Source organism: Rhopilema esculentum, chromosome 12, assembly GCF_057945365.1.
Source record: "Rhopilema esculentum isolate cy_ngs chromosome 12, ASM5794536v1, whole genome shotgun sequence".
Classification (NCBI taxonomy): domain Eukaryota; kingdom Metazoa; phylum Cnidaria; class Scyphozoa; order Rhizostomeae; family Rhizostomatidae; genus Rhopilema; species Rhopilema esculentum.
This window is the reverse complement of record NC_142826.1, coordinates 7985220-8006405: the sequence shown is the minus strand read 5'-3', so window position 1 is coordinate 8006405 and position 21186 is coordinate 7985220. Positions and strand designations below refer to the sequence as shown.

General features: G+C 35.9%; 2 protein-coding genes across 7 annotated transcripts in view; one reads left to right on the top strand and one right to left on the bottom strand.

Moving 5' to 3' along the window:
• LOC135681465 (transient receptor potential cation channel subfamily M member 7) overlaps positions 1 to 21186 on the top strand; it is a 68897-nt gene that overhangs the window by 28545 nt on the left and 19166 nt on the right. For 3 of the 6 annotated variants that reach the window (XM_065195960.2, XM_065195959.2, XM_089111912.1), the window contains exons 3-14: positions 5200 to 5323; positions 6894 to 7006; positions 9840 to 10029; positions 10939 to 11006; positions 11330 to 11507; positions 12219 to 12389; positions 13008 to 13187; positions 17153 to 17315; positions 18952 to 19126; positions 19497 to 19620; positions 20384 to 20453; positions 21051 to 21172. In XM_065195960.2, coding sequence (XP_065052032.2) covers positions 6906 to 7006; positions 9840 to 10029; positions 10939 to 11006; positions 11330 to 11507; positions 12219 to 12389; positions 13008 to 13187; positions 17153 to 17315; positions 18952 to 19126; positions 19497 to 19620; positions 20384 to 20453; positions 21051 to 21172 — 1542 coding nt within the window. In that variant the 5' untranslated portion in view covers positions 5200 to 5323; positions 6894 to 6905. Of the gene's footprint in view, positions 1 to 5199; positions 5324 to 5366; positions 5973 to 6003; positions 6504 to 6893; positions 7007 to 9839; positions 10030 to 10938; positions 11007 to 11329; positions 11508 to 12218; positions 12390 to 13007; positions 13188 to 17152; positions 17316 to 18951; positions 19127 to 19496; positions 19621 to 20383; positions 20454 to 21050; positions 21173 to 21186 lie in introns of those variants that run through there. The other 3 variants (XM_089111913.1, XM_065195958.2, XM_089111914.1) reach the window with 3 other exon arrangements.
• On the bottom strand, positions 164 to 5171 carry LOC148958739 (ribonuclease kappa-B-like). Its single transcript, XM_089111919.1, has 4 exons — positions 5028 to 5171; positions 3732 to 3826; positions 3335 to 3430; positions 164 to 396 (listed from the first exon to the last, which is right to left on the bottom strand). The coding sequence occupies exons 1-3, from the start codon at positions 5169 to 5171 to the stop codon at positions 3337 to 3339; spliced, it is 333 nt and encodes a 110-aa protein (XP_088968045.1). The 3' UTR covers positions 164 to 396; positions 3335 to 3336.

The following is a 21186-nucleotide window of genomic DNA, read 5'->3' as shown; positions in this document are numbered from 1 at the left end:
ATCAACCAACATAAAACTTGGAAAAGTCTATCTAATTAGTATCTTAGACCTTTGTCTACAGTGGTTGGAATTTTGAGGTCTATAGCCTTTCTTCAACAACAAATTTTCAATTGCAATCACGCTTGAATGTTTTTCAGGAAGAACCACACAAGCAGCTTCAAAATAAACACTCAAATGGATCATTTGTAAATCAAAAATGTTTACAAAATCACTGAGAGCAAATAAAATTAATTACCATAAAATTACTTTATTACAAAATGTCTTATAGTTCACAAATTAGAGAATTGATAATATTTAATTTGCCACAGAAAGTTTGATCAGCTCACTGTTAAGAGGGCTTGAGAATTAACTGTTCAGAATGACTCTGCCATCAAGAATTGCATGAAAGTGAGGTTCCTGTGTTGGAGAAAAAAGAAAAATTGTACTAAACAATTGGAAATCATGTCACGAACCAGTGGTGATTTCTAGGGCGGAGTCAGCTCTTCCAAACAATTCTACATTTATTCTAGACATTCTAGATGAAAGATCTAAATATGCAGAGGTGGATGCAGAAGCATAAGTCAGATTTTTACAACAACAAAATAAAATGGAAACTATCAAAATTTTTAATCAATAGTTTCTTTGGCGAATTCTTTAGCATTGTCCGTCCTAGATCTGCATCTTTGATACCAACAACATGCAGAAGACAGGGCATATCTTTTGCTGACTATCTTTCGGTCTCTGCACAGAATAGTCGAGTAGCAATTCTAGGCATTAATCTGGTCCGTATTTTCTGAATCTAGAAACTTGTTTATCCCTTGAGAGCCAATCACCGTTTGTTTGACCTATGCAAACGTCTTGTAAGCCAATCACAGTTTACTTCACTTATGCAATCTTTGGCGTGAGCATAGGTGAGATTTGATTTATCCAATCAGTAGCTGAGCTTGCCTCTGCAGCGGTACAGCCAACCAATAGGAACCCGAGTTGACCTAGACCATTGTTTACAGTGGACCTATGCAATTGTTTGTTGCAACCAATTGAATAGAAATGGACAATCAGCTAAGTCAGTATATATTACAGGGACCGTTCTGTAGTGCTGTTGCATGACCACTGTGTTCAGAATGTGGGGGACCCTGGCTCTAATCCTACAGGGGTCAGGCAACTCAAAAGCCTTTTCCTTTGAATTGCAGGTAAATTTAGTTTTTTCTTTGTGAGTCGTTTCCTTAGAATTCCTTTTGGAACCCCCTATTCAATATCAGTGATACTAATTTAATTCAGAAAAAGTTGGGCGTTTCCAACACAAAAGGGCGTGGTTTCTCTTTCTGACAACCTTTGCATAGGTCAGAATTTGCCAAGATCTCAGAAGTATAAATGGATCTCAACCAAATTTATGGAATGGAAAAGAATCAGTTTCCATGTAGCTTTTGAGTCACAGATCAGCATTGACACCCTAGTGAAAGATAAGAGTTGTCAACAGGACCGTCGAGAGGGGGGGGGTAACCAGGGTAGTTACCAGGGGGCCCGGGGCCTTGAGGGGCCCGTATAAAATAAGGTATGTATTTTTGGCTATGAGTTTTCAATTAGCAGCATTGGCAGGGCAGGCCCATGACCCGATTTATATTCGAAATTTAATCTTTCGACACGGAATCAACAAGCTGGTCTATGATGAGGGCCTTTTCTTGTTACGGTTTATAATTAAAACATTGACGATACGATCATAATATACTTCTCCGGAAGCCGAAAAATTCGATTGCACTTACATATATCTACTTTTATGTCAAATGTTTTAGTTATTCCTTCTGTGGACATCCTATAAACGTAAACCTAAATCTTCCATTCACGGCGTACACCAGAGAAAAAGCACATGCAAAGAACCAAGACAAATCCAAACGCTATAAAAGACTTTATCAAAATCACTAAGCGGGATCACGATCCAACCAACCCCTGCGATGTCATCTTACAGGCACAAGTCTGGTGCTCAAAAAAGGCAGGAAAAAAGATGCGAGAAAAAGAAGCAAAGAAAGCCTCTCGCACATTGTTTGAGGTAGGTGCTTACAAAAGAGACAAGGAAGGCGATTCAACTTTAAATAAACCTGTTGAAAGCTCTGTTCAAAGCACTGCTGAAGAAGAAGAAGACACAAACGGCTTGGCTGCTTCGGTAGACCATGACACCACAGAAAGTAGAGAAAGAACTACTGATTCATCATTAATCAAGATACTGTTCATAGTGGATCATCTAGTTTTGATGTCGGCACATTGTCCGAATTTCCAACGATAAAGGAGTTAGAAAAGGTTGTTAGAACTGGTCATTTGCCTCATCCTCCAGAGTTTCCCAAAGATTGCGATGGCCACAAATTTCCAACAATGGTCCTTAATGTGAAGCAGCAAAATGGGGAGGTAGTAAGACGAAGCTGGCTTGTTTTTAGTCCTAAAAAGGCTGCACTCTACTGTTTGCCATGCAGGCTGTTTGGGCACACTATTAATAATGGTTCAAAATCAAAATTGGCTTCTCCTGATGGTTGGGGAGCGAACGACGGCTGGAAAAGATTGTGGGAAAAGATTAAGGATTTCGTCATGAGGAAAGCAAGAAAAGCAGTTTTTTAAACACTAAATTAACTCTGCATTTTTAAACTGATTTGTTTTATATAGTCACTAATTACATGTTCTGTTAAAGACCTTAAAATAAGAATTCAAGTGTTTCAGGGGCGTTGATCTCAAAGTTCATGCCTTTTACAGTCCATCTAACTGCATTGCTAAGGGCGTAACCCAAAAAAGGTTTTTGCAGCCTTCGACTGTGGGGCCCCACGACAGTCCCAGCCCTGGAGCCCGGCTAGTCTCTCGACGGCCCTGGTTGTCAAGAAAAGTTATCTAGAGCTCCTATTTACAGGACTCTCACAAATGGAAATAGAAATGTTCCATTCTGTTTGTTTTATCATGTATTTTTTTCTAGTTTTGTTATGATGATACCCTGTAAGTTTTAACGGTTATTGAATGGTTGCAGTTTGTATGGATGGCCTAATGGCTGTCTTTACAGTTGGGTTTGCTTAAGCACAAGAAACCACAATCTCTCTTGTGCAACTGCACCTGGAACACAATTTGTTGATTTCTTTGTAAATCAGTGTAAGAATTTTCAAAACAAATTCTTACTATTTGCTTCTGAAAAAATAATGATTGTTGGTTGTGTTACTTCTCTGTAATTTATTAATAATCCCAGTCAAGGATATGAATTTCCATTTCTTTCTAGTATTCCAGATTTTGTGCTTAGGAAGCTAAAAAACTGGCAAAAGAATATATCATACTACATTCAACAACATTACCAATTGATGAAAATATAAAAGGATACACAAAAACATACCATTAAAGCCTACAATAACCCCTGCTTATTGCATATTTCTGATATCCTGAAACTGCCAGAGTTACAGCATAAATACCAGCAGCTATGAAACAGTTCCTAAAAGAATAAAATTAAAAATTAGAGCTGAATTAATCTGGCAAAGCAGGCAATGTAAATAATGATTAAAAACGACTGAAAGGTAGCAAATATGAAAAACTGGAAAAGGATGATACTTGATAATAAATAGAAAATGTGGTTCAGACAATCAATTTCTTTTATGATAATTTTGAAAAAATGAAAAATATTTTTGATGATTGCAAGAATATATAGCTAAACTTTTCATGATTTGCAAAACAATACATATTCATTATCAATCAAAGATAATAATATATTCAAATGTATACAAATTTATAACTACGTTGCAGTCCCATGATAATCTTTCTCTCCTTTAACAATTGGGACATCTTCAACCAATGCCACTGATTCTACTTTATAAAAGATTCCTAGAAGAACCTAGAAAGCAATTTGGATACATGATAAAAATTAGTGTCATAGTGTCAGCTAACTGAAAAATTTTAAACAGATAAGAAAATTTATTGTTTAAAAAAAGTGTGATAAATGTTTGTGAATAATTCTACAGTATGATGGTAAAATAGCTGTTATGTCTACAGTAGGACTGCCTAATTTTCTAGCTTTTCTTTTCGAATATTTTCAAATTTTTTCTGAATATAATTATATCAATTGTGAAAAAGGACATAATATTTATGTGGCCACAAAATAACCTTAAATTTCTAGAAATGGAAAGTGTAATTACGAAATTGGTTAAACAGGAGTCCAGGCACTTCATAAAAATCTTGTTTTTATTGAACTATTTTTTCCAAGAAATGAATGTTACGACTGATCTTTTATTATAAGCAAAGAAAACAGAAGTATACTTCATACTTTTGTTAAGTTTGTTTAATTCCAATCTTTACATGTAATTCATTTCTTAATTAGACCCGTAGATCTCAAGGCCTAGATCTAATTTGCCCCTCTGCCTGCCCCTCTCAGCAGCCCTGATTATAAACCACATTTCCCAAAAATATTGTTCATGGGTGACTATCTGGTAAAAGCTCATTGATCCCCCTGTCTTTCTTGACAAAGAACTTTTTCTGAATTCAAACTTAACTGAATCTTTCTTAATATTTACTGTTGTTTGCTTTTAGCTTGATCCACTAATTAGAACTCCCCATTAATTTTTGAGAGGCAATTTGAATACCTAAATATTTGTATTGTATGACTCTAGCATATTCAGTCTAATACTCATAAAAATATTGATTATATCAAAATTTATTTGCTTTCACAAGAACTAACAAATTCAAAGTTCTAATTAAATCAGTTTATGCAAACAGTAAACAAAAGTGAACAAATATCTTCTGTACTTTAATGATTGGTAGATTACATTTCCCTTAGCAGTATTAGCATAAAAGGATTTGAATAGATGATAAAATATCAAATGGAAAACGACTTTTAAATTTCACGTTTAGTATGGCTTCCAGTCTTATGTCTTTATCAAACAAAGGCTTTCAAAAAAGAATCAAGAAACACTAGAATACGGTGTGTTGTAATGTGGAAGACGAAGAAGGTCTGGCCTTAGGCCATGTTATTTACTTATCATATACAATTATGTGACTTTTTAAGGTGTTGTTGTTTTGTTTAAATTTAAACATCATACCAGCATTATGATTCCCCAAATGCTTATAACAAAGCAGCAGTTTGCTAACTTCGGTCCACAGATTCTAGGCATTCCCATTTGAATAGTAGACACTGTTGGGTTAATTTGGCTGTCTAACAATCTTTCGTAAGACATAACAATCATTCACAGTTTCTTCTTCATTCCCCGGTAGAGGTCATAGGGTCATGCGCAGGCTATTTGCGCATCTTAATGGAGGAAACTGCTGACCACATGTTGACAAGAGAAAGCCACAGACCAGAACAGGAAGTAATCTCTCAAAGCTTGGAAAGACAAAGGTAATACTACCATTATTGATTTCTTATAAAAGGTGAACGATACACAAACTCAACCTCAAACTGGAAAAATGTTCTGGAAAAATTACCATAAGTGCGAGTTATCTAGTCATGTACCACTCCCCTGTGTGGATTTCATGGCCCTTCTTGCTTATATTTCTCTGAAACAAGGACCGAGATACTGGGGGTCGGGGGTCGGGGACCGGGGGACCTTGGCCCCCCAACAAACTTAAGTTCCATAAGTAAAATACTTTTATTTTGTAAAATATGGCTGTTGTTACACTGATTTATCAGGGCTGCCCCCCCTAAATAAAAAGTTGTATCTCAGTCTTTGCTTTGAAACAGTGCTGGTGCCTCTCCAATTATTCTATCCTTCATGATGTATTCTACTTCAACCCTTCATAAGTTGAGTGAAGGTCTGCGAAGTATCATATGGCAATTAGTGAGTTAGAGACATAAATTGAAGGTGTCTGGCACTTCACACTTGACAAGTATCACCAATTTGGTTTGTACAGATTAAACTCAAGCTGAAACTCAAAAATTGTTTATCAGAAAACAGGATATTGCTTTTGCTTACACCAATCCTGTTTCAGTCACACCCAGAGGTGTCATGGGTCTAGTTTTTAAGTTGGAGAATGGAATCAGGAATGAGGTGTGTCTACACATACATGGCTAATTCAGGTTTTAGAAAGGGTGGTATTGATTTGAATGAAGTAGGTCTGCCATAATATCTAATCAGAAAACCTGGCCCTGTTATACCCTGAGTCATGCTGTGGGTGTCTCTTGTGGGCTCAGTGAAAGTTCCTAATAATGTCTATGACTGACAGGATTTGAACTAGCAAAGATCTTCAGTCAAAGGTACAAAAACGTATTATATGTCATAGGGTGATAATGTTTCCAATAGTATTCACAGCCTATGATTCTGTTCCGTTTAAATTCATTGGACAAACCCAGAGCTTCTACCATTTTTATCTGAGAGTTCATTTCACAACAGTATTAGTGGTATTTATCAGGAGGGTTCAAGACATGCCTCCCTAGAGCTTCAAGACTTTCCTAATGATCCTGGCTGTGTTCAACAACACAGGGGTCTGTGAAATCTTTGTACGGATTTGGCTTTGGTCTAGTCTTTCTTCCAGTGATTTTGGCACTGTGCCCAAAGCCCCAATTACTGTCAGAATGACAGGTACTTTCTTATTCTTTAGTACTTGTATTTACCTTGCTAAATCCTGATGTTTCTCTCTTTTTCTCTTGTCTTTCATTTCAACCCTGTGATCTGCAGGTACTGCAAAATCCACAATCTATCATGTCTTGTAGTATGCATAATTCACAGTGGATTTCAGTTCATACCCAGTCTAAGCCAGATTTCACCGCACACCAGATAAAGATTCTGACCTAAAAGCAAGCTTTCAACTACCCCTAATTTGACACTAAGAGCATGTATCAAAGATCAACAATTTTTTTAAATAGCGTTTTTCTATGCTTTACAATATAGTATATAAGTAAAACTATCAGGGAAGAATCTTTGCATGTTTTATATAATGTCGGCTAAATGTATTGTTTTGAATATTTACAGATGTAATGAAATATGGCTGCAAAAGAGGAAAAGTCTGTTCCTGAAAAAAGTGATAGCAAGTCATTGCAGTCAACAGATTCTTTTGAGGATTTAACAAACTTTGTTGACAACAAGTAAGTGATTTAAAGCATTAAGTATATAGATTATTAAGCCACAATTTTTTTTTAAATCGATAAAGACACCAATCACTAGACTTTGGGGTGGGGCAAAATATAAAATAAAGGCAGTCCGATTTCTAAAGTCAGAAGACACCTTTTTACCAATAAAGAGCCCCAATTATACCAATAGGGGATGCTCATGACAAAATTATTGGTTACAAGGAGGCAGTTTCACAGTGGTGGCGCCAGTGAAGTAATGCTCTCAAAATAACAAGGATGGCCCTTGCACAAATTGTTGTAAAAAACAATAGCAAAAGTAGAAATTTGTCAATTTAGGCATCAACAAGGGGGGGCTCAGGATCAGGATGTGTCTTATTCTACAGCAGTTGCCTGTTATGCTATTGTAATGACAGAGTATTGCATGACCAAGATTTTTTCAAAAAGGGTGATTTCTATTCAAGGGTAGCAATTTCCTTTAAAACCTTTTAATTTTTCTAACTATGTTCCCATGAAGAAATATAAGATTTTAAAAGAAATGACAATACTTTAAAAATATATGAAGGTTTAAAGCAAAAATTTGTTAAGAAAATCAAGGTCGGACAAAAGTTATAGTACTCTTATAAAAAATGAGTGTTTTGTTTTAATAATTCTTTCTTATCTAATCCACAAATGAAAAGGATAAAATGTAAGCTTTATCCACAAATGAAAAGGATAAAATGTAAGTATGAAAAGTTGATTGATATGTTCGTTCAGGAAGACATATTTCAAAAATTGTAACACAAAATGTGCTCGTGATCAGAATGTTTCATTGGCAATAATTCTGTCTCTAATCGAAAAGAGAATATTGTCTCTAATCCCTAAACAACATATTTCATTATCAATTAAATATGCTGGGTTACATTTTCCTGAAATGGTTGATTAACTGATCCAAATCAAGTATCTCTGCTCGTTTTGCATGAATTACAAGCAGGGCCACGGATAGGTTTCAAAGGCCCTGAGGCAAAACTGGAAGATAAGGCCCTGAAGCAAAACTGGAAGATGAGGAATATTTTCCCCCTTTAGACCACGCCCTTTAGATTAGCTTGAAATACATTGCAGAATATTTTTTGCACTCATTTTCTTGTTATCATCTAAAATGTGTTACGTGTGCCTTAAAATGTTTTAAGCACAACTTAAGAACAATTTTTAGCACAACTTCATTGCAGGGAATTGGTGGTGTTTGCCAGGAAATTTTTAGCGTAAAATCGCAATTGCTTGGTTTTATTATGAACATTAAATTAATGTTACTCTCCTTCTACGGAATGCTGTTTTCTTGTGATACACATACATACTATATAATTTCTGCTCTGCACTACAAGCAAAAAACGAAGTCTAGCTTTCAAAATACAATCATCTGGTATTATCAGCGTCTGTTATACCAAATTTCCAGCAATTCGGGCATAATTTTCAGCTACTGATTTAATCCAAGCAAACTAAAACAAAGTTCATTCCTCTTAGTATTAGCCATTCTAGATAAGTAAAAACAATTAAAGACAGCAAATCTTGTTACGTCAATTGTGAACATGCCCCAATGTGAACATGCGAACACACTGGATGGTGAACATGCCCCAAAAACTGTGTGGATGTGTCCATTATTATTCATTCGCATAAGTTTTTCATCACTAGCTTAAATAGAACGTAAGCGTTTTGGGTTTACATCTTTGCCTCCAGCACCACCCCTAATTTAAAACATTAATTTCAACTATTGAAAAATAAAATAGTATCTTTACTTGTTGTATGAACTACTAGTTTTGATGATAAAATTGAGCAACAAACATGAAACTCAGGGCAGGGGGTAGGATACATCAATACTTATAAGGTATCTAGTTTGCTAGTACTGATATAAAATTAAATCAAGGCTATTATAGATTTTAAGATCTACTAACTTTAACCTTGAAAACAAACTATGAGTATTGTGGTCGATTACGTTCTCCTTGTTCATCTCATAAAGTATAAGCAAGGTGATTGCTGTTCGAAAAATCAAGGACCAACAATTAGTTCTTTTTTGATGTGACAATTTATTTTTAGGACAAATGTTTAAACAAATAAAGCAACTTAAATATCACTTTCAGTGGCTGGAAACTTTGTCGAAGTTCCGAAGGAAATCTTCAATTTTTTATTATGCTCCCAGGAAGAAAAATCCTATTTCAATCCCTGGAATCCTTTTTTCTTTTACGTATCTATCTATGGTGGGAAGTAGGGCAAGGGCCCAGAGTGGCACTTTACAGGAGATAGGTGCCACTCAACTGGTTTGGGGATGGAAATGTGCTACCGGATTTACAGTTTTCAAGGTTCGGTTTTATGACATAAAAAAGAATTGTCCTGCTTTTCGATCATAAGAATATTTTGTTACTAGCAGTTTCATTTCCACTTATAAAGTTTAATTTTGATCCATTAAGTATAAGGTTCTGGTTCTTGATGAGAAAACTCCCGTGTAAGGCAACATTAAAAAAACTCGCGTAGTGTTGGTGTATACTGGTTTTGATTTTTAAATGGAGAGTAGCTTTTTTCAGCTCACAAAGTAAGTTACCCCGTAGTTAAAACAAGATAATTAAAAAGGAAGCTGCCCTGTTTAAAACGAAGAATCTTCGACAACAGACAGACATCTCAGTGTTATTATTCTCACAAATTTTATAGACCAATGTGGTTCTTGAAAATGAATTAGACGTTTTTTAGGAAAGGAGTCTGAAGGTCTGAAAGTTTATTTGGGGGTCAACAGGTGGTTAACAGATGTTGATCTAGTACGTTGCACTGCAGCGAAAAATTTTGAAATGATCTCAATCATCAATTGTCTTTTTTTAATTCTCAGAGTAAATGTTGATGAAGCTGATGAGAAAATCGAATTATCAATTGTCAATGAAAAATCGAAACTGCTTGATGAAGTATCGCAAGAGACGAATACAGGAAATGACAATGAGCTGCAGGTGCAACAAAATCAACGCCAGCCTCGGGAAGGGTCTGGGACTAGGACAATGAGGGGAACTGGAACTGACCCTCAGGTTGCCTTTTTTTGTCAAAATAAATTTAATTTATGCTTGCTTGCGCAGCTGCTAGGTGTCTAGGGCAATGGCGTTTGGAGGGTTTCAGTGGAAAACTCCATAGCTTGTATAAATGGTAATTGGTTGCTTGCGGAGCTTTTATACAACTTAGCCTTCAAGATCCTGATGATACGTGAATACTATAAGACATCTAAATTCTATAGGAAATCAGAACAGAGCGATCAACAGTATTTATCCTCTCGATTAGACAGTTATAGACCAGGCGTATTATACAACAAGGGTAACATCTCTCCGAACTCTTTGCCACCGTGATATTTAGCTACCCTTACCCTCTGGTAACGAGAAAAGTTTTGGTAAACGGCGAATATCTGCTGCGTTTATCAAATATGGGCATTTTCCCAAGCCAGAGGTTACGGCCAATTTTGAAAATGCGTGAAACACGTGCACTGCAGCCTTCACTGTATCTACCCTTATTTTACTTCGAAATAACATGATTCTATTTATAGTTAAGAAGTATTCTAATGCAATCTGACAGCAGATTATGTAAAATTTTAAATTGACACTAAAAAAACGGGGGTCAAATCTTTAGTCAGCGCCTATTCAGTAGAATTTTCTTTGTCACTCATTTTAGGGTAGCCTATCCATAACTTGGCTCCATCCTTAGTTGCCTGATGATCGCATCAAGCGTGAAATTTTGAGTAGATATTTTGAACAATCCTATTCCATACAGCAAATAGTGTGTATAGCTCTCCAAATACGGCATCGAGCTCTTAATGACAGCCGGTAAACATTAGTTTTAATGCCTCTATCCTTATATGGCTATTCATTAAAACAAAACTTAGTCGTCATACTGTGAACTTCTATTCATGATTAGTTGTTATGATTAGTATTTTAACTGCTTCTTTACAGGAAGGGCCTAGAACGTTGACGTTTTTCTACAAAGAGTGTTGTCGTCTGAAAAGAAGGAATGAAAACGAGTGAGTTATTCTTCCATGCCTTCTTTTCAATTCTTTTCAATTACGTCAACATTATCTTTATTACTTTGTAATTTTCAGTTATTTTAATTCTGTTAGTATTTTTTTGAAATCTGCTTTTGTTGCTCATTTTGTGATTCACTGTCAAGCTGCATGTGTTAAGAAGAAAGACAAAAGTCGCTCCTGCTAATTTCTATAGTTATAGCAGTGAATATATCATTTTGTTCCTCTACTGTTAGTTCACACGATGCATAAACTTTTTGCTATTCTTCATTTTTCCTTCATCTATTTTGTAATTATTTTATCTTGGTTTTTGCTACATCCAGGTGTCAGTGCGGAAGACCCATTGCAAGCCATCCAGATGATGTGGCGAATGGAGTTGGGGACATTTCGGTAGATGGAGAGTGGACTTCTCAAAACGATACAAAAAAGGTTCCTTCAACTGAAAAAAGAGTATTTTTTCCGCTAAATGAAGTTACTGGAAGCCAGGCCAAAAGTGCTCGGGTGAGATTCTATCAAAAACCTTAAAAAATGTTAGATAAATTATGAAATTCAGCATAACGACAAATCAAATAAATATTACATAAAAAAAGTCCGATTTCTATATAACTGAATTCAGCTATTAAACTCTAGATGTTACCAATGGCAATGCTGTCTTTAAAGATGGGGGTCTTTCTTTTTCAAAATTTTGCCATCACAGATACTGCTGCGTCTCTTTCCCCTCACACTAATAGCACGTCATTTGTCCGAAGATGTGCAACTCCAGATTGAATAGAGGCTCTTGACAGAACACTTGACTGTACGTTCTTAATCACAGGCGTTGACCCCTTCGTATGCCTTTTCTTTCGTATGCTGCACCTTGTATGCCATTTCGCTCGTGAAAACCATGGAAGGAATTTCTTGACTCCTTTGCATTTGCCCCTTCCAAAGAGAATTTAATGATAAAGTTAACTTGCAATATAGCTGCCTTACTGCTTTTCTTTATTTTGTACTTATGAATTAAGTGCTAATCATCTATTTTCTATTCTATCATTTTGTTATTTTTTCAGATATGTACTTGTTATTTAGCTCGCATTTCCTATGGTTTATGAAGAGGGTGTAATTATTGAAAAAGAGATTGCATCAGTACTTTATCAATACTAACATATGATGTGAATTCTGTTCTTTAAGGTGTTTTTATTTGACATTCCATGCACTTATAAATATGTTTTTCAGTACATTCGTATTAGTGATGACACAGATATCACAGACGCTTGTTGGTATCATAATTATGGTATGTGGGAGGAAGACAGGCACCCTGAAATCTCTATATCATTTATTGGTGGCTGCCTTAAAGATTCCATCAGCGAAGAGCTTGACAATACACTCAGAGTTGGAATTACAAATGTACGTCTGCAATTAATTCTAAGCTGTTCGTTCTAAGCAATTTGTTCCAGCCGTTACCCATGTCCTCAAAAATGCATAATATCATCTACGTTCGACCGTTGTCATCACGAATATGGGTTTAATGCCTCGCTCTTCTAATGAAAGTTTCTCACCAGTACATGTAACGCAAAAAGATTTGATTCTACTATACATTCTAGCGTTTATTAGAGGAAATGCAGGGTCGTTTAGCAGACATTGTTATTTGGTAAGCTGTTCTACAGTGAGAGTTAATGCTAGCATCTGTTAGAACGTATTGTAGAATGAAAATTAACTGTATATGATGGTCTGTGTTGAATTGTTACGATGATAGGACATGCTGTGAAAAATTAAATCCTCTTCTTTAGGTATTTTTATCAAGCTAAAAAGTCCTTGCTTCATGCATATACGATGCGGAGCAATTCTAACATAACAATTAGGCTAGGGCGCGATTATCCCTCCAGCCTGAGAGACATTATTTTCTCTAGGGAACAAATTGCTTGAATCCCTCACTGCGGAAGATTTAACAAGATCATTAGCCCGTTGTCTGTTTTAGTTTAATATTTTGCCGGAAGTAGTTTTGATTTTTCGCCGCTTTTTTAGGTTTTGGATGTTTTGAATTGCATATTAATCACTAGAGGTTCTCATGTTGAACTTCCCAAATTGATTGGATCAATTTTTAATGAAAAATCCAAAAGATGGAACCAATGCAGTACCAGCAGCTGCATCGGTGTTATACCTTGGGAATGCGTTAAAGGAAATGAGTCTCTAGACCTTGAAGAGGTATGTTTAATTGAAGCGAATATCAGTTTTGTTAACTTTCATTTATGTCTGTGGTGTGATTTGCAAACTGCAACCTGTATTTGTATATTACAACAACATCGTCTCTCTGTCCACTCTACTGTCCATACTGTATTTATTCAAAATTGGGTTCCCATAAATTAAATCTATTGTCAGGGTACTGGGGTGAAAGACAAGCAATGAGTGGACGATACTTTGAGCCTTTCCTGGCAGCATCGGAGACTTGTTTCAAAGCCCACTGTCATTTCAACTATGTATAAATATTTGTTATTGGTTGTAAGAAGCAGGTGAGGGCGACTAAGGACAGAATTACGTAGCTACCACATAAAACATTGTCGCCTCAGTTCACTGCTGATAGCTGACATAGGCAAATATCAGTAGAACATCAAGCCCCGTGCGAACTAAAATAATAATAATAATAATAATAGTAATAATAATGATAATAATATTAATGATAATAATAATAATAATAATAATAATAATGATAATAACAATGATGGTAATAATAATAGTAATATGTCCTTGGTATGACGTAAAACTGCATCCGTTTGTGGAGTTTCGACGTGGGAGAATGAGCTTACCCTTTGCCGCAACTACCTCCAGGTCACCCTTGAGCAAGGTATACTAACTGTTAGCTCTCCCCGAGACCAAGAAGTACCGGGTTGGCGTCTGGCGGGGGCTAGTCTGTCTCATGGGTAGGGGTACTCTTAAGCCTTGGCCGGCAACCCCCCTAGTGATGGTGTCACAAAAAACACCACCACTTTCCATTAACAAGTGGAGTTTAACCATCAAACAGATTACGAGGTAAACGCGAGTGGAACCTCGGGTGAAGCTGTCGCGTCCGGCAGGTGTGCTGTGTCAGAGCAAGCAGCACCTGGTCGTCACCCAACGATTAGTCAAAGAAGGACTTGCGGTAAGCGTAGATGGAGTAAGGAGGACTACTCAGTTTTGATGGAGTGCTACTTGAGAGCCAAGAGTGAAGGAGGTCGAGGTGTTGATGGGAGAATGCCAATACACTAGGAAAACAAGGGTTTGTTTGAGTTGACAGAAAATAAGTTAATGAACCAGGCTCGCATGATTCAAAGAAGAGGTTGGCTAACACCAATTGAAATAAAGGAGATACAAGGAAAGATTGACATGGAGGGTAACGTAGTCAATCAAAGATTAAGCGAAGGCATTTAAAGGGGTGAAGAGGTAATTGAAGACAATATTGAAAGAACTGAATTTGAGATCGCGGTGCAAAACATGAATGATAGGAGCAATCAAAATGAGATCGATGATATTACACACGCTATCGAAACACGAACCATTGATACCGTCTTAGAGGAAGAACAGCAAAGTATTCTGTTGCAGTTAAAAGAAATCCTAAATGATTCTGAGTGCTTAAAACCATTGAACTTGAGACATAAAAGCAATGGAAAAATTTTAGCTGAAACCAGTAGTATGAAAAAATGGAAAACGAACTTGATAGCCAGCAATAAATTACTGGGAAGTGTAGCTGTACAGAGAGGTTTCTTCCAGGGTGACACTTTCTCTCCCTTGCTTTTTGTTATAGCACTAATACCAATATCATTGGCACTTAAAAAGATCAACATGGGCTACAAACTAGGAAAGAATGCGCCTTCCCTTAATCATCTGTTCTTTATGGATGACCTAAAGGTATATGGAAAGTTTGAAAAAGAGATTGATTTACTTGTTCGAACAGTTAAGGCATTTTGCAAAGATATTGGAATTGAATTTCGGTGTATCAAAATATGTAACTATAGTTATGAAGAGGGGAAAGAGAGTTCATTGTGATGGAATAGCTTTATCGGAAGAAGAATGCATTTTGGAAGCTGATAAAAATGGTTACAAATACTTAGGTATATCAGAAGTTGATAATATCATGCACAAGGAAATGAAGGAAAAGGTGAAAACAACATATTTGAAACGGATAAAACTTGTATTGAAGACCAAGCTCAACTCTAGAAACCTAATTAATGCGATCAACACATTGGCAGTTGCTGTGGTACGCTAAAGTGCTGGAGTAGTGAATTGGACGAAAAACGGAATAGACATGTAGGACAGAAAAACGAGAAAAACCTTTACCATGCATGGAGCGCTTCACCCTAAAGCAAATGTCATTCGATTGTACATGGAAAGAAATGTTGGAGGAAGTGGACTTATCAGCATTTCTGACTGTGTGAATGGAAGAGATAAGATCAGTAGAACATTACATTGCAAAAAGTGAAGAAGAGCTTCTCAAGCATGCTGCAGTTGAAATGGGACTAACTGGGTAATAGGGTTACCCGTGAGAGAAAGAAAACACTTGAAGCAATGCAGTTACATGGGCAGTTTCATAGGGGTACGAAAGATGTTAAGAATGGTGAATCATCATTTGTGTGGCTCCGAAGTGGATATTTAAAAAGAGAGACAGAGAATTTGTTGGTAGCTGCACAAGACCAGGCGCTGAATGCTAATGCGGTAATGAAAGACATTTATCATACAACAGCAACAAATAAAGAGCGAGTGGAAATGTTGATCACATTGTTGCAGGTTGTAAAATGTTGGCGCAAAAAGAGATGACGATAAAGTCTGTCTCAATTTGCACTATGTAGAAAGTGTGGATATAACACTTCCAGACGAGTGGTACAATCATATACCTGAGATATTATTCAATAAAGTTGGCAAGCCAAAGATTTTATGGAACTTTGATATCCAGACGGACAGGATAATTGAGCAGCGCAGACCAGATATAATTCTACATGACGTTGAAAGCGGAGAATGTCTTATAATAGATGCTGCCATACCTGCAGATAAGAACATCGCAGATAAAGATATTGAAAAAATAACGAAATACGTCGAACTAAAAGTAGAAATATCAAGAATAATAATGATAATAATTCTTTCATTCAAAGTTGGCATTTACATAGTTATTAGCTCACTAAGTCCTACTATTTACAAGTTAATGGTGCTATAACAACAATTTAAAAGCCTAAGTATACAACATTATTATATGTTAGTAATAAAAATGATATAAATTAGTATAGAGTTAAGAAAGTTTTTTTGCAGCGAATCCCACTTGTTGAATGACTATTTTGAGAACCTACAGTCGCGATTTCGGAATATCAAATTGTTTTTATTCTCCTTTTAAAGGCTATCAATGTCCCAACATTTATCAGGTCTTTTGGAAATGAGTTACATGCATTCTTACCCATATACCAAGCAGTGTCCTTTCCATATATGAAAGATTTTACTTTGGTAATTTAAAGGTATTAATTCATTGACCTGAATGTTTGCTGGTGCGAGTATTCCAAAAAACTTTTTCATAAAAACAGGACTTGGATTGTTTTTTGTTGAATTCAAAATTCATTGTTTTTCAATTCAACTCAACGGAGAGATAGTAAAAAGGAAACCGAAGACCCGAGTTGAAAACAGTTGTGTCTGCACGCAGGCTAATTTTGGCCTGAGTTGGTTACTCGTCCAGCCTTCTTTGTAAATCCCATTTGGCAATGATGATTGTAAACATATTGTGAAGTATTACAATTTTTTATATGCTGGAAGCATTATGAACTTGATTGAAACTAACTGAAAAGGTGGAGATATGTCTCTATTGAGAGGGACATTAAGTATGCAGCATATGGGCTAATGTTTTTCAGAGGTGATGGGTATGCTTCTCCGAGAGCTGACTTTACCGATTCCGACATCTAAGCTTGTTATGGTTTGTTAAGTATTGGTTTGTTATGCAAATGCATTCAATTTTGAGACATGGTTCACCTTGTAGATCTTAAACATATCATTTTATGTTTTTTCTCACTGTCTCAGAATATATCGCAAAATTTCAAGCTATTTTTCAAATAAGCCATTTTTCAAAAAACCTTTTTTAGGAATCTATCAACAAGATTGTTCCGTGTGGCTGACAGAAAATCAATGTTTAGCCATTTTCTAATGGACACTTTTTTTTAAAGGGAGAAGAAAATGCACACTACAATCCAGAGATTCAAGGAGAGAGCAGTCGCTTTCCTCTTGATCCCAATCATAGTGATTTTTTTCTTATTGACGATGGTTCATTGAAGCCCTTAGGGATTGAAGTCGCATTTTTCTCACATCTATCACATGGTTTTTGCAAAGGTTAGCTTCCATTTACCGTAATTGATCTCTTTTTACTACAATCTTGAGCATTGGCTATTGATTTGATTGTTCTCTTTGAATACTGTAAAAATTCTGTAGTTTTTAATGAATTGTTTGTTGATGTTAAGGCTGGTTTTCATATAACGTATTTCGACGCAATTTCATCGCAATTCAGGTTCCACGATTTTATATGAAACGTTATATGAAAACCGAAAAGCGTATTTCATCCTAATTCATCGTAATTCAACGTATTTTGTCGGGAGAAACAAAATTGTTTGATTTCTTCCGATGAATTACGTTCAATTACGTTGAATTACGTTCTATTAGGATTATTTACGATAGATGGTTTTCATAAAATTTGGTCGGTTTTCACATAACGGAAAAAATCCTAATTGATCGTAGACTCTGAGTTGCGATGAAATACGTCGAAATACGTTATATGAAAACAAGCCTTTAAGCAGAATAGGATACTGCCTTCGTAAACAATAACCCCTCTTAATTTTAGCTTTAATTTTATCTTTGAATTAGTTTTAAAGGAGAGGTAGCTATTGAAAGGAGACTCCCCCTCTATAGAAAAAGGATGTTATTCAAAGGAGTTACAGTAACGGCAAACATTGTTTCTTACGTCGTAAATGCCCCTCGTATGAATGCTCTCTCGAATGTGCACGACTAGCAGTCCAGGACAGAAAAATAAAGGAGTCAAATTTCCTGTAAAACTTTAGCAAAATTTCCTGCGAATTTTTAGCAAATATGCCACTGCAAGTAAAACTTTGAGTTGCTTAGTTTGTTAAAACAGTTGCCCTAAATTTTAACTGTCATACTACCAAAGAATTAATTATTAGTCAATCCCCAATTTTTGTTCGAAGCTACAATTGGTCAAATCAACGAGTTATTGTTTTGCCTCACATCAAAAACATGATCTCATTTCGTTTACACTGCATTTCTTTTTCAAGGAAAGAGTTAGTCTGAAATCTCTAAGAACTTAGATTCAATTTCGCATCATTGCCAGAAAACTAGACATAATTTGTTCTATCGATGTGTCCTAGATTTGTGCAGACTATTATTTTTATGTTCACTGTTTATTTCAAAGACAGACAAAGATATTCTCCTAAGTTGCTGATGAAAATTTTCTAAAAGTACCAATAGAAAGATATGAATGGAAATTTATGCATCCACATAGGTTTTCGGGGCATTTAACTTTATTTGATAAAAACGAGGTAACAAGATTGGCTGTCTATGAGGGGTTTCACTGACTGTTTAAAAGAGGTCGTTTCAGCTTGTGTGAATAAATTTGATTGGTTGACGATCGTGCTTTGCAAGGAATGCCGGGAATATTTTGGTAATAGACCAACAGAAAATGAAGTGCTGAGAATACTGAATGATTTTATTCAGTCTTTATTTTTGTTTTAAGCTTACCTTTGATCTTTGTTACTGAACAAAAATTTCATATCACAAGGAAAAAGTGTTCCGTGGAAAGAGAGTAACATAAATTCAATATGAATATTAATATATAACAATGGAGATAACGAGCCCTGGCTAGCACCCTAGGTGCTCTGTGTAGAAAGCACGAAAGCGTTCTTGTCAGCACCAGTCTGTTACAATGCAAAATGATACTCACGCTGTTTATCATTTTTAGATTTCATCACAAGTATCTGCATTCTTATTGGAGGAGGCCGAACAAGTCTTAAGATGATGCATTCAGTGCTTTTTCCAGCAACTATTTCAATCCACCCTGTTCCTGTAATAATAATGAAAGGCAGTGGTAGACTTGCTGACCTTCTCTCTGAGCTGCTCCATTGTTGGGAAGAAATGTAAGTTTGGCGGCTATCGTTCATAATCGTTTCATTTAGCATTTATCGCAAGGTGTTTTACATCTTTCATAACGTACTTCGTAGGGATGTATAGGTTCTTTTGCAGACTTTGATAAGGCATCCAGCAATGCTTTTGTCAGTTCAAATTTCATTTTTTAGCCCATCTATTCCCAGAGAATATGGTTTATTTATTTTGTCTGGGTATTGGGTATTGGCAATTTCAAACTATTTCAAAGGGAATTAGTCATTTCATTGGGCATTCAAAAGGGGTAACCTTTGGGTATATTTTGAAGTAGTCGTACCGCCGCATTACTTTGGCCCTTTTCTCATAAATTGCTAATGAATGATTTTTTATCTAATCGTTTGCTAGGAGCACTGTGTCTGAAAAAGAGGAAAAGATAAAGACACTTTTGCAAAGTTTTGGAATATGCAACACTGCCCTTGAAGAATACGTGAAATTGGTTTTTGATTGTGTCAATGATAGAAGAGATTTTGTAAGTTGTCATTATATTCTCTTATATCAATTCGCTTCAATTTTATTCAGATCTTAGGAAGCGCAGCTTGATACTAAACCAAACAGCCAGCACGGCGATTATGTCCGAAACGATTACGTGATTACGGCGATTATGTCTTTCTGATTATGCCGTCCTGATTTCGTCGTACTAATTTTGTCGAATTTGGATTAAAGCTGGTTACAATGATTTATGTCGAAATAAAAGATGTCTCTTTTTTGCCGTGCTGGCTATTCTCTTCAAAATAATGTTGAGCATGTTATATCATCAATCATATTATGACAATATTACGATAAATTCTGTAAGGACTTTATAGTAACCAAAATTATTTTTAAGGGTTAGGCTCTATTTCCATTCCTTTTCTCTCTTTTCTATCTTTTCTCCAGTTTCTCCCTTTTCTCCCTTTTTCTCCCTTTTTCTCCCTTTTTCTCCCCTTTTCTCCCTTTTCTCCCTTTTCTCCCTTTTCTCCCTTTTTCTCCCTTTTCTTTCCTTTTTCTTCCTTTTTCTCTCCTTTCCTCCCTTTTCCTCCCTTTTCCTCTCTTTCCTACCCGTTTTGAACCGGTTTTCTTACTACCATATTTCAACAAAAGTCTACCCGTTTCCACATCACAAAAACAAAGTAAAAGCGATGACCTACTCTTCAGAGACTCCCTGTATGTCCATTGCCAACAATGCATGCCATTTGCCATCCCTTTGTTTTTGCCGACTGCTATAAGAATGTTAAAACTAAGGTTTTTGTTAAAAGCTTTTCGAATACGAAGTTGGTAAAGAAAGTGAAGATCTGAAAGCAAAGATAATCGAAGCAGCTTTGAAATGTAAGTTTTTAATATTACTGCTCTAGTTTGGCAAGCATTGTCTACTGCTATCAGCTCTTGATTACTGAATATTTATTATGTAGCTTTATTTTTTGGTCTTATTATGATTTCTTTTATTCTTTTATATTTAATTAAGGCATTCATTTAGCAAGTTGCAAGTTTAGTTTTAGTTTTGTAGATTTCAATGTAGATTTCGAGTTAGGGTTGTTAATGGTCAATGGTAAATCATTCTAGAGTTTTGTCCCTATAGAATGGATTTCAAACCAAATCGAAGCCTGTTTTTCATCTAAATGGGTAAGTCCGCGGAAAGGAATCATCAGTATACCTTGAAAGAGGGAAAAGGACTTAGCGATTGCGTTGGTAACTTGGGCAAGTAGTTAAATCATGGGGTTCTCAGCATTTGAGCTTAAGTATTGTGGCGTTCCAACTATTTTTAAGAACGGTTGAAGTTTTAGCACCCATCTTTCGAAAATATAACTTTTTGCCTATACCTGTACTCGATTTATTTTATCATATCTCGTTTGTTACGTGCATTCACATTACAGGACAGTGTATTTTCACATCAACACATAAATTTTTTATCTTTCAATCCTACAGGTGTCGAGATGTTGCAGTTCAATGAGGAAAAAAAGAAAACACAGACGAAAATAAGACTTGCAATGGAATCAAGTAACTCTGCTCTTGTAAGAGATCTTGTAAGAAACACGAATCAACAACAGGCAAGTAATCTACC

Excerpts from the sequence above, each read along its gene's own strand:
- LOC148958739 (XM_089111919.1), bottom strand. The coding sequence starts at position 5,171 with ATGATTGTTATGTCTTACGAAAGATTGTTAGACAGCCAAATTAACCCA. Across the intron at positions 3,827-5,027 it reads TTTGGGGAATCATAATGCTG|GTTCTTCTAGGAATCTTTTA; the intron begins GTATGATGTTTA and ends ATTGCTTTCTAG. Across the intron at positions 3,431-3,731 it reads GATTATCATGGGACTGCAAC|GAACTGTTTCATAGCTGCTG; the intron begins GTAGTTATAAAT and ends TTATTCTTTTAG.